Source organism: Balaenoptera musculus, chromosome 13, assembly GCF_009873245.2.
Source record: "Balaenoptera musculus isolate JJ_BM4_2016_0621 chromosome 13, mBalMus1.pri.v3, whole genome shotgun sequence".
NCBI classification, from domain to species: Eukaryota; Metazoa; Chordata; class Mammalia; order Artiodactyla; family Balaenopteridae; genus Balaenoptera; species Balaenoptera musculus.
In genome coordinates, this window is record NC_045797.1 from 69,363,763 (window position 1) to 69,376,360 (window position 12,598).

A 12,598-nucleotide genomic window follows, 5' to 3' on the forward strand; every position below is an offset into this window, starting at 1 on the left:
TCTTACTGATTTGTAAGAGTTTTTTAACATTAAGAATGAATTTATGATAAGCTCAGTAAGGAAATGGAGGCCTTGATCAGCATACCAACCAGACCTAACAGACATACACAAAACATTCCACCCAACAACAGCAGAATACACATTCTTCTCAAGTGTACATGGAATATTCTCCAGGATAGCCCACGTTAGGTAACAAGAAGTCAATAAATTTAAAAAGATTGAATGGGAACTATAGACTCCAGGTGACACTGATGTGTCAGTGTAGGTTCACTGATGTTGACATTACAGAAGCTGTGGAGTGCAGAGGCAAGGGGAGTGTACTTTTTGCTCAGTTTTTTTTAAATTTTCATTTAATAACTTTTTTTTTTTCAACTTTGGGTTTATTTATTTATTTATTTTTGGCTGTGTTGGGTCTTCGTTTCTGTGCGAGGGCTTTCTCTAGTTGCGGCAAGCGGGGGCCACTCTTCATCGCGGCGCGTGGGCCTCTCATTATCGCGGCCTCTCATGTTGCGGAGCACAGGCTCCAGACGCGCAGGCTCAGCAATTGTGGCTCACGGGCCTAGTTGCTCCGCGGCATGTGGGATCCTCCCAGACCAGGGCTCGAACCCGTGTCCCCTGCACTGGCAGGCAGATTCTCAACCACTGCGCCACCAGGGAAGCCCTTTTTGCTCAGTTTTGATGTGAACCTAAAACTGCTGTAAAAAATAAAAGCTATTAAAAATTAATAACTTGTGTACTAACATAGTAAAAAAAATTATACCAAGGCACATCCAACATGTCTGAACTCAACGTTTTTATTAATAAGTAGAATATTCAATAGTCAGTAAGTATTTGCTCATGCCCTGAATGGTGAAAGCTCTCCCTCACCCCCGAATTCTTTCTTATACTTCAAGTCTGGGCAATGAAACTGCCAGGTAAAAATGGAACATCACATAGGGAAAAGCAAGGTCCTTTGTCCCCTAAAGTCCCCTTGGGAGCAGAACCAGGAAGATTATGTAGAAAAAGAATTAATCACTTTAAGTGTTCACTTAAATCCAAACTCCTTCAGGAAAGACTAAGACATATTAAAATGCTCAGAGGTCATCCAACCATTGAAATTTCTGTATAATTGACAACTGGGTCATTCTGGAATAGGGCAGGGCAGGGGAGGCATGCCTATTTCTGTGGGAAACACTCCACTCTAAGAGTGGAGCCATTTGAGAATGGACTGGCAACGTCACAGGTGTGAGGCTAGCAACATTATCTATCCATAGTAAGGCTCCCCATCAAGCTGCCCTGCTCTAAAGCTGAAGCTGTAGACGGGGTACACATGACCAGAGGAAACCAAAAACATGCTCTGAGACTTAGAAAAATGGAAAGAAGGGTTTCTAATGAGTCATGCAATATAATTTGCAAGTCCGTACAAGAACTAGTAATAACTAAAGTTAGTTAACAATACTCAAACTGCCCATCAGTTATATGGTATGTTCTCTGTAAAACTCCACCTGTGTGTGAAAAGTAAAGTTAAAATGTCTAGAAGTGATTTTTCAGGTGTCAGTTTACTTCCAATAACACCAATCATCAGTGTGATTGCCCGCCTGCCGGCATCAGTGTACTCCACCAGTCCATACTGGTTCAACTAACTGGCTCAGCTTGGATTCCTGTTCGTTGACAGTTCTGCTAAAGTGAAACATCTGGATGTCTGGTCTAGCTTTAATGGACAGCAGGTACAGTGTTGGACTACTGACAGAGGAAAAATTCTGACAATTCCAGTATCAGGTCAAACCACTCCTGTCTATTGAATAAAGCCAATTAAGGTGTCAGTGTCCCTGTGAGAGGCTGTGGAGGCCCCAGTTTACCTGAGTTAAAGAAAAATGTTGCATCCCAGGATCATACATCAGAGATTAAATGAACCTAACAAGGCAGAAATAGTACACACATTAGAAACCAATGAGGCACTTATAAGTGGGATTCTCTGAGTTGCTAGATTGAAAATCCAGTTCAGCAGCCTTGGCTGGACTCAACGTCAGCAGGACAGAGTGTTATCATTTTACTGGTCCTGCGCTCATGCCAACCCAAGCTCACACCAGCCCCCTTTCTTCAATTTGCCTTGAATACAGGACAGTTAACAAGGATTCACTACTCTTAAGAGTTGAACCCATCTGATTGGTAAGGAAGAACTGAGGCAATGCAACATGTCTTGGGGCCCTTGGACAGTCCTGCCTAGCAGTCCTAAACCTTGGTCCTTTGCCAGGCGGGGTTTCTTTTTTTCTGGGAAAAATGGTCATGGCTGACTGCCACTGGAAGAGCAGGGTTCTTCCCAATGTGGTAATGTAGTTACATCCTAACAGGAGAACAAAAATGTGAGATGCTATAGTCCTCACGACCTCACCTTGTGTCAAGATTTTTCTATGCTTGCTTCTTTATAATCTTGCTGCTGGAAATGGAGGCAGCATCTCAGGGCAGCCCGTGAAAGGGAAAGTGGCAGCTGGCCATCACCCCTGCTGGTCATCTCAGGTGTTTATGATGGAAGCAGAAACCAGCCCATGGAAGTTGGAGCGGGCAGTGCACCTCTAGTACTGCTTATATTTTTTGAAACATTCAAGGAAAGAAGCTTGAGGTGAGAACCGAAAACCCATGCAGTTAGCTGACTAACTATTACAGTCTCAAGTCAAAAATTAAAAGGGACTTTGGTGATTAAACCCTTGACTCTTGGAGTTCTAAACCTTTCACTCACTGCCTATAAAATGAACCAATTAATAAATTAAGGTCCTGGGAACGAAGGAGACACCCTCTGATCACTGGCCAAGAATTCCTCTAGGAGACTCTCCCCAACTTTTCCAAGCATAAAACACTCAAGCTACCAAGGCAAATCCTGGGACGTGAATCACAGGGACAAGTGAGACAATACATGAGCAAGAGTGTGTCTAGAACCCTCGACAGGCCAAACTTTAGAATGGGCTTTCCTTGCCAGAGGCTCAATTACAGCCAGCGGCTATAACCTTCAGGAGGGCAGGGGGCTAAAGAATGTGCAGGTGCTCCAATTTTGTCCTCCTGTCCACAACTATAGGAATTCCTGTATGAAGAGGCACAGAGGAAAGCTAGAAATCGAACCTGTGTCCTTTATTCCACCGAGTAGGCATACCCATGGGCCACATCCTGTCTCAACAGACTGCTGGAAGGTTCCCTGGGCCCGAGGGACATGACTACCTAGGCTGCGCTCTCCAGACAGACGGCAGGGGTGGGCAGCAGCGAAAGGCTGAACATTGAGGCAGAGACCCCCCGGCACTGAAGGGGAATGGAGAGTGAGGAAGTAGGACCACAGTGGAAGGGGCAGTGAGGGGCCTTGAAGGACCTAAGCTGAGCATTTTGAGGTGAGAGGCCTTTCCACCCAGGCCTCCATGTCCACTGACAGCCACACCCAGGGTGTGGGTAGAGGCGAAGCTGCTGCCACCCACTGAGGTGCTATATTCTTCTGGATTCTTCTGGAGGTCCCTTTCTTTTTTCTGCTGCGGCTGAAGTCTGGGAATCATTTGTCTGAAGAAGGCAGAAACCACTTGCTGGAGTCCCACCTTTTTGGAGGTGAGCTGTTTGAGGCTTCAGGAATGACACAGAAGGAAGTGGAGAGCAGGAGACAAGAGAGGAGGCAAGAGAGGCTACGAGCCCGAGGACAGAGGCTGGGAGCTAGGTGCCATCGGGCAGAGCAGTGCTCAGTGGAGTCGCGGGTAGGAGGCTGAGATACCCCCGGGCTCAGCTGCTGCCAAAGTGGAAGAACGGAGGCAGAGGCAGCCAGCCACTCGCCTAGGAGACAGAACTCAGGCACCGCGTAACAAAGACTCCCGTGCAGAACTGCCACCCTCTCCCCGCCAGCAGTCTCGGATGGTCTGCTCCAGACAGAACCCAGCAGCCAGGGAGGCAGGGCCTACTGCTGGGATATCATGGCAAATGCCCAGTCCAAGAAGGCCACTGTGGTGTCCTGTAGGCAGAGCCAGGTCCGGTGGGCAGCCTCACTGAGCTGTGTCTTCACGCAGTCCCAGGTCACCCCACCTCTGGGAGGGAAGCAGAACATTTGTGGAGGTTGGAAAGTGGTGATGTGCAGCTGTGTCAAGTCACAGGGCTGTAGCTCACACTCACAACCCGCATCCCAAAGTGGCCAAGGGATGAGCAGGGGCCAGGGCAGAGTGAGAGACTCAACAGAGGAGCCTTGTCCCTGGAGAAAGGGCGTGTGGCCACGGGCCTCCTGCTGGTGCCCTGGGCAAGGGTCTCACCTGCACGCCTCATGGCAGTGCTCCTGGACGCGGGCCAGGGCCTCAAGCAGCATGTGCCACGTGGGCAGCAGGATGCTCTGGTAAAGAAACAGGAGCAGCTCCCTCAGAGAACGGAGCAGCTGGTTCAGGGCATCAGGGAGCTGGATCTGCAGCTGGACCGCGGAGAATGGACGGGATTAGAGTGGCCAGGGAACGCAGTCCACACGGGGCTGCACCTTCCCAAGAACTCAGCCCCTGGCGAGAGCAGCCTTCTCTGACCTCCCTGACTCTGGCTTACCCTCTGGGAAAGGCTGGTGAGGCTGTCACCCAACCAGGCAAGGTGGGAGGCACAGTGGGCAGAAAGGAAGCTGACTGTGGCATTGGTGTGGGCCCAGGCCAGCTGCAAGCTGGGCCTCACCATGGTCAGCAAGTGGGAGCCCCAGGCCGGCAATGTCTCCTCCAGCCAGCTGTAGGAGAAGACACAGGGAGGAAGGAGGTCTCTGAGTTTTCCCAGGCAATTTGGCCCAAGAACAGCTGGGGCAAAGGAGGCCTTGGGAAAGGAAAACCACCATCACTTCCCACTGATTGTCAATGCCTGAACACGCAAGCCGTCTCTCTCCCAGCCCACCCCTCCCCAGGAGGTGCTCACCTGTAGCCTTGCAGGCTGTAGAAGTAGATCTTGGTACATGCTTGTTGGACAGCAGGCAAGACACCAGATGAATGAAGCAACCGGCCAGAAAGGGAGGCTGAGAAAAGGGGGCCTCGGGTGAGCTGGGAGGTGAGCGGGGAAAGGACCGGAGAGACAGACACTACAGGCCCCAGAGCAGACCCAGTGAGGGATGGGGCAGAACTCAGTGTGCTCCTGGGGCTGCAGAGCTGCCTCCAGTCTGCTCTGGAGCACACACGGAGGGAGGATGCAGGCCAGGGGAGCAAGAAGGGTGCAGCCAGGTGGAGCCCTGGGCTTAGGCGTCAAGAAGCCTCAGGTTTGAGGGTCGGCCCTTCTATTTCCTAGCTGTATTTTAGCTAATTGGTAAATCTTTCTGAGCCTCAATTTCCTCCGAAGTTAAAAACAAGATAACATCTACTTAAATGAGACCATGAATATGCAAGCATTTCTATACTGCAAAGCACCTGTCTGATCTGAGGTGTGACAGAAACATCTGTCGGAAAAGTGTTTGTTCTGGATTGTGTTGGGGGCGGGGAGTGCTACATCCAGCTCTGTGTCCCCATAGAGAGCCCCAGGCTATCTCCCTTGCCTGCCAATCCCTGCTTACCCTGGAAAGAGCTGTGTGACCACAAGTCATGGCACAGGAAACCTATGGCAAAGACCAGCACCAACACGAGTAGCCGCGTCCAGGGCAGCCAGAAGCCCCGTGCCTGCTGCAACAGACTCTAGGAGAAGGGGTAGGGAGCAGTGGTCAGAAGGGAGAGGGGCTGCTCCTTGCCTCGTAAGGCAGGCCTCGAGCTAGGCCTTCCAGGGAGAGGATCAGGCCCTCACATCACCCAGGAGGTAGTGCGGGCTCCAGGGACAGGCGGGGCAGGAATGGGACACAGGCCCACCCCAGGGTGTGCTGAGACAGCGACGCAGAACAGCTTGTGGGGCTGGCGGAGGGCTGGGCGCTGGCACCTTGCAGGCCGCGTCACAGGCGATGACATCCTGGTTGCTGCAGCTGCCCTTCCCTAGCAGAGCCTGGTTGGTAAGCTTGAAGGACTGAATGGTTTCTTGCAAAGACTTCTGTGTCTATAGGGTAAGAAAAGTTTAGGCTGAGGTCGTAAGATTTGGCCCAAGAGGGAACCCTGAGCCTCCATTCTGCTTCGTTTTCCATGCCAGATGTGCTAACAGAGCACCTTCTCAGAAAGGGGGACAGTGGCTGAGGGGTAGGAACCCAGAACTCAGATGAGGCTCAGCCTGCCACGTCCTCCCAGCTCCTTACCTTCTTGGGAATCCGCTCCCAGGACCTGAGCAAGTGCTCCAGCAGCAGGCTGTGGGGAAAGCACAACCCCTTCCAATCAGGAGGCCCACTTGGCCCCTTCCACCCCCCTGTCCTCCACGAGGCCCCGCTCCTTCAGGCTGAAAGATATCCACACCCCCCGCCCCCGCAGAGGAGCAGCTTCCTAGAGGCCTCCCAGCAACGTTCCCACTGAACTTGAGGGGCATGAGCCTGAACAACAGTGACAAACGTCCCCCCTCTGCTTCTAGGACAGGGACACAGCAGGAGGCGTGCGTTAAGGCTTCTCTGTGTGCATCGGGGCAGGGGACCCACCCACCCCCACCTGCCTGGACTGTGACGCGTGCTTGGGGTACAGCTGCCTCCAGACGCCGGTGCTGAAGGGGTCCACCGCCAGGCACTCGGTCAGGCTGCTCAGGAGCTGCACCGGGGACAGGACAAGGGAGAGACTGCCGGGAGGTAATCCCCCTCTCCTAAGTGAGGCCCTCCGGGCAACACATCCACCCTAAAGGGTGGAGAAACTGTGCCCATACCCCAAAACTCTCCGAGAGGCTGTAAAGGGGGAGGCCAGGGCTCCTGAGCTCGAAGTTCACTTGTCTGCAAGGGGCAGGATATCAGAGACCGGCCAGACCTGAATGTGCCTCTTTTCAGCTCCGTTCTTCTGAGGGCAGAGCATGAGAGAGCCGGGCAGGCGGCTGTCAGGAGTGAGCTAAGGGGATGCCCAGAAAACGGGCTCCCTGAAGCAGGGCCTTTGTCAGCAGATAAGGACCTCTGTAGCAGACCCCTGGGAAGGAAAAAAGGAGCCTCCCACCATTTCCTCACCTCTTTCTTCATCTCCGGAGGGCAGCTAGGGGTGGCTCTGGACAGGAAGGAGGGGAAGTAGGTATGCAGGGTGGATTCCGGCTTTGCCCCAAATGCCAGCACCTTCAGTCGCGGGTAGAGCTGACACAGCTGCTCCTGCAGGCTGTGGAGGGGGTTGAGAGGAGAGCCAGGCACAAGCTCTAAATGGATTTGTGCGCCGTGTCCCTTCTGCCTGCCTCAGAGCCCACACCCTGCCCAAGGCGGGCAGTCGTGAAGGGCCTTGTGATGGTCCCGCATCTTTCTAGACTCGGAGACTTCTTGGAAAATCTGCTCAGAGTCATGGGTCCCCTCCCCAGGAAAATGCCCACATGCCAATCACATGTGAGGGCCCATATAATTCCAGGGGTTCAATGATCCCTTGTACTTGCAAGTTGATAATCTCAGATCTAGAGTGGCTGGAGGGGAAGGGACATATATTGTCTGCTCCTAACCCTCTGCTGGGATCCTTCACAGCAGGTGTGCCCCAGGGCAGCCCTACCTGGGAGTCAGGGAGTTGTTGGGCATATAGGCAAAGTCCAGAAGTGGGAATAAGTCCTTGGGGCCAATCATGCCAAAGCCCTTGGTGAGGTTGGGGTGCATCCTGTGGGGGAAGAAAGAAACAGGCTTGTTGGGGACCACCTGCCCGGGCCATGGACCCAGCTAAGAATAACATCTAAGAAAAAGGGCATACTCTCTACCCCATCCCCCCCCCCCCTTCCTGGCTCTCTCCCTTTCCTTCTTCACCATCACATTCTGAGTTGGGAGGAGCTGGTCCTGATTTTCCTCACATCTATGGACACCAGGATCACAGCATGCCATTTTGCTGAAATAGCCACTGGAAAAGGCCCTGGGCCTCGGCCTCGCTGTTCCCTGCCGTTACTCACAGGAGCAGCCGATCCAGGTAGGCGATGGCGAAGGGAGACAGAGACTTGGTGCCCAGCACAGGCAGCATGATCCCCAGCCACACTGCGGAGACAAAGGTCAGGGAGGAAGCCTCAGGCCTGGATCCACTGGGAACACTAAAGAGCAACTTCCTGGCCCCCAAACCTCCCTCTTCCTTCCCCACTTCCTCGTTACCTCTCAGTCCCTCGGTGAGATTGGCAAAACCTGCTTGACCCAGGGCCCACATGATGGTCAGACACTTTGCTGGTCGGCTCTGGTGGGACCTCAGCAGTTCCAGGAACTGAGGAGACCGGTGGGGGAGACAGGTTGGGATAGGGCAGAGCACCAGGAGCACCCCCAAAGCCAGGGAGGAAGAGAGGTGTCAACTGGGAGAGGAGGGACAGGCTGAGGGACAGTGCAGCACATGGTAGCGTGGTGGAGTGATTCAGAGCACAGGCTCCGGCACCAGGCTGTGGCCTTCACCCATACTTGCCACTTACTAGTTGACCAACTCTATGAAAGTTACTGAACCCCTCTGTGGCTCAATCTTCTCATCTACAAAATGGGAATAACAGCAGTACCTACCTCATATAATGTACAAAGTAGACACAGTAAGCGCTAACAGTGTTAGCTGTGATCATTTGTCTTACAGGACCTCCCACTATCCCTTAATTGGGTCTAACAGTGTAGACTCCGCCCAGCCTCCCCAGTCCTAGCCTCCCGATGTCCCCACCACGACCCTGAGCTCACCTTGCCCAGGTTCATGGTGGCGATCTTGGGCTTGTCCTGCAGAATGGCCTGGATACAGATGCGGTAACCGTGTAGTGACTCCCCTGGAGAGATATACATTCTCAGACCTATATATACTAATCAGCATCCCAAACCTGTAACCTCCCTTTTGACAGCTGAGAGCCCAGAACCCAGGCCCAGCGAGTCCTTACATCCTCCTCCTTTTCCAAAAGAGTGTTGAGGTTAGCACGTTTCTCTGCTGAAACGGAACCACCCAGCTACTCTCGAAGCAGGAAAAAGGGGGTGGGCTCCCCAGATGGGACTGGGCTATTCCTCACGGGCCCCTCTCACCTGGCGTCTTATCCAGCTCTTGTAGCATGGTGAATAGACAGTGGTCAAAAAAGAGCTCCAGAGACTCCGCTGCCTTCGCCAGTAGCCCTCGGATGATCCCACGCAGCTCCCGGCTCACCAGGCTGTAGGGATAATCTGCGGCCGACAGGCCTCATATGAGTGCTAGGACCAGAAGCCTCTGCCGGCTCTGAGAGCTCTGGTTTGCCCCCTGAGAACGGTAAGTGGAGGCAGAGGTCACTGCACTGTGGCTGGCATCCTCCCTATTTCAAGGAGGTCCGGAAACTTTTAAGCCATGATGATTTGAGAACAGCTGAAATCACCCATGTAAATCAACGCAGTAGGGGGCATTGGGCTCAGTTACTAAGTAATGTGCTTACGCACAGCCCTTTCAGAATTTTCTTGAACTTGTCTCGAGAACTAACCGTGAGTATGCTGGCTTAGTGTGGGTTCACTTGGAGGTACTTGGAGCTTGTAGTTGAGATAGCTGGCCAGGTCCTTCAACCACACAGATGGGTTCCCAGAGAACACGCTTTGGCTCTTGTCCAGTTCCTTCTGCAGAGCTGCCAGGTCCAGCTGCCAGGGACACAGGCCCCTCGTGGTGAGTTGTGGGTACAGAGTAATGGGGTAGAGGTGGGAAAATGGTTGAACTAGGTGGTGGTAGGAAGAACAAAGGGTTTCTGCTTTTAAACGAAAGTATGTGGAATGCCACACTTTTGCTGAATCCAGATCTTTAGGAAACAGAGAACATGACAGCTGCAATTGCTGATCTCAAGGACTAATACTCTTGGGCCCTTCACATGTTCAAGGGAAAAAACAGAAGACTAGATGGAAAATGAAAGATCACTCCTTCCTTGTGGAGAGGCACCACAAGCCGTTTTTCTAAATCCTCCCTGTATCTCTGGATTTTCAAGGCTCTCCTCTCACTAATCTATGTTTCTCTATAAACGTATTTCCTTTCCATTCTAAGTGCAAACACTGTACCCCGTGGGGTTTCCATCCTTTCCTGAACGCCTCCTCTCAGCCAGCCATGTCCTACATTCCACAGGTCCCTCAGCCGCCTGTCGCCCTCCCGCTCCTCTCATTTTCTCTACTCCTCGAGTCCTCATTCTCGCCCTGCCTAAAGTCTAGACACACTCACAGCTTTCAGTGCCTCCTCCAGGCTGCGAAAGCGGCCCTGCTTCTGGTTCTGGTTGGTGAGCGTGGCCACCTTCTTAGTCTGCTTCTTGTTGCCCGGTTTCTTAGGCTCCACAGCAGGGGGTGGAACCTGCTCCTTATTCTGCCGCTTCATGATTTTCTCAAAGCCCCGTTCATACAGGGTGCTTGTCGTCTGGATTGGAGCTGGGGTAATGACAGGCAGAGAAAGGGGGGCAGCCCTGAGTCAGGAGGGCCTCACAGGAACAGTGGTCCCTTTCTCCACACTGTCACCTAATTCATCTCCAGGGAGGATCCTGCCTCAAAGCCCCTTCTTGCTGTCCTGCTTAAGGAGCAGGGCAGGGAGCGCTCCTGGCTGCTTCTTCAGTAATCACAGCTCGTGAGTTCATGGGCTCTTTCACAAAGATGAGGCGTTTCTTTATTAGGAAATCAGAGTATGTGAGAATCGGTGGCCGGGGGTGGGATACAGAGGGCTGGCTTCTTTGTTGAATGGCTACTAGTCTGGGAGGTCAGGATTTTTCCGTCTTGGTTCTACCCCAGTTCCTTTTGGTTCAGATGTGACAACTCTATAATCAACAAGTGGCAAGCTTTCCCCACTCCTCCAGGAGGCTTTGAGGAAACCGGCACCACTTAGAATAATACTTGGTGGGTGTGGACAGTGCGTGGTGGGTCATTTCTCCCAGTGCAGGGCCTCGTGTGCGTCCCAGTCCCCACGCCCACCCCCGACCTGCTGGTTACTTAAGGCGGGGGCACCGTGTATGATGAACCAGGATGCCTCTCCGCACCCCTCGGACACCTGCCCGGAGAGGCCAGGCCAGGGCCCGGGAACAGCTGGTAGGGCGTATGTGCAGTCAGCTGAGCGTCCGAAGACCGGAATCCCGGTCCCCTCTGACATGTGATCCTGGACAAGGCGTCTAACTTCGCTGGGCCTCAGTTTACTCATTTGAGAGGTAAGGACAGCGACTTCCCTCGCGCTGTCTACCTCCCGTGAGGCTAAAAATAGGCAACGCCAGGGTAGCGCCGGCTGAACTGGGAGGTTCCGATCGGCAGGAGAGCTCGAGCCTCCAGGAGCCCGGGGGTGTTTTGACCCTCTGGGCTCGGGTAGCTGCTCGCTACCACCCGCGGGGGCAGGCCCGGGGCTGGGCGGCGGCGGCAGGCGCGGCGGGCCGGGTGGGTACTCACGGGTCAGGTCGTACTTCCACACGCCGTTCGCCTCCCCGAGCGCCCGGCGGTCCCCTCCGCCGCCTTTACCACTGCCGCCGGCCCCAGGCCGCCGCCCTTTCTTCACCACCTCCCAGCGCCCCCCACCCGCCGTCCTGGCCGACATGGCTCCAACCCTCCCGCCACGGCCACCTCCTTGGGCTTTCCGGTCCGGCGCGGACGCGCAACGCTCTGCCACGTCTCCTCGCAGGGCCTCACGGCGCGTGACGCCACCCGCAAGGCAGCCTGGGACTTGTAGTCTTTCGTGTTTGCCTGGTTCTCCCACTGTAGGGGTCGGGTCGGCGTGGGGGCCTTTTCGCAGCAAAAAAACAGCCAGGCAGAGATGTTGAGATGAGAGGCTTTTGCATTCAGACAACTTTTATTGAGCAAAATGTGAAGGCATTGGGTGACTTGGTGGAAATCTAAGTGTTTCTGTTTTTCTTTCCTTTCTAGTTGTGCAAGAAGGATGGAATGAAAATAGTTCTCCTCATCTCCCAGGAGAGTTTGAAGATTAAATGCTTCCTTCCTTGTAGGAAAGTGCTAGTTTTTCTGTTGCTAGTTATTAAACTTTGGGTTTAATGAGCTATAAAAATCTGTTCTGAAGGAACAAGGAAGAGGATGGAGCTTGAGGGAAGAGGCAGTACTTGGAGGGCAGGAAGTGGAGAGCGGAGAGTCCTTCTGGTAGGAGGCACAGAAAAGTCTGGGGCCCTGGTACAGCCAGCGCTGGGTTTCCCCTTCCAGGCAATGGGAAAGAAAAGACTCTGACTCCCACCACAAGAGTCACTCCCAAGTCCCAGATGTGGCAGGGAAGGGAACCGAGAGCTGCAGACCTGGGGAACCACTCAAACAGGTTACTGCTCAGACATCCACTATCTCCCGAGGGCCTTCTGCCAGGCTTGTAGTATCACGTGAGGCCTCAAAACTTGAAGCATCCCAGCGGGGGAGGATGAGCGAAGGTGAACTGGAAGGGGTCTATCACGATTAAGGAAATGTGCTATTTCATGTACACTCCTACATTTGAGGACGAGATTCACACCTGCCATACTGAGGAACAAGACAGGCAAGCCCTTATAGTAAGAACTAATAGAGTTCAGTTTCCCACAGGACGAATAGCTTAGGGAGTGATGAATTCCTTTAGGAAAGAGATTAGAGAAGGCTTCTTGAAGGAGATGGCACTTGAGATGGGTCCTGAGGAATGGGCAAATTTTCATTGGCTGGGGATTAGGACAAGTGAAGAGAACAGGCCAGTTGTATGGATTTATTGATTTA

At 53.2% G+C, this 12,598-nt stretch overlaps 1 protein-coding gene across 1 annotated transcript; it reads right to left on the reverse strand.

Annotated features, from left to right (window-relative positions):
* Positions 1–774: 774 nt before the first annotated feature.
* On the reverse strand, positions 775–11,491 carry TMEM214 (transmembrane protein 214). Its single transcript, XM_036873311.1, has 17 exons — positions 11,312–11,491; positions 10,116–10,315; positions 9,400–9,550; positions 8,978–9,112; positions 8,648–8,730; positions 8,093–8,198; positions 7,900–7,981; positions 7,515–7,616; positions 6,998–7,139; positions 6,505–6,596; positions 6,161–6,209; positions 5,854–5,967; positions 5,501–5,618; positions 4,876–4,972; positions 4,525–4,693; positions 4,248–4,399; positions 775–4,028 (listed from the first exon to the last, which is right to left on the reverse strand). Exons 1-17 carry the CDS (start codon positions 11,454–11,456, stop codon positions 3,902–3,904), a joined length of 2,064 nt encoding a protein of 687 aa, XP_036729206.1. The 5' UTR covers positions 11,457–11,491; the 3' UTR covers positions 775–3,901.
* Positions 11,492–12,598: the final 1,107 nt, after the last annotated feature.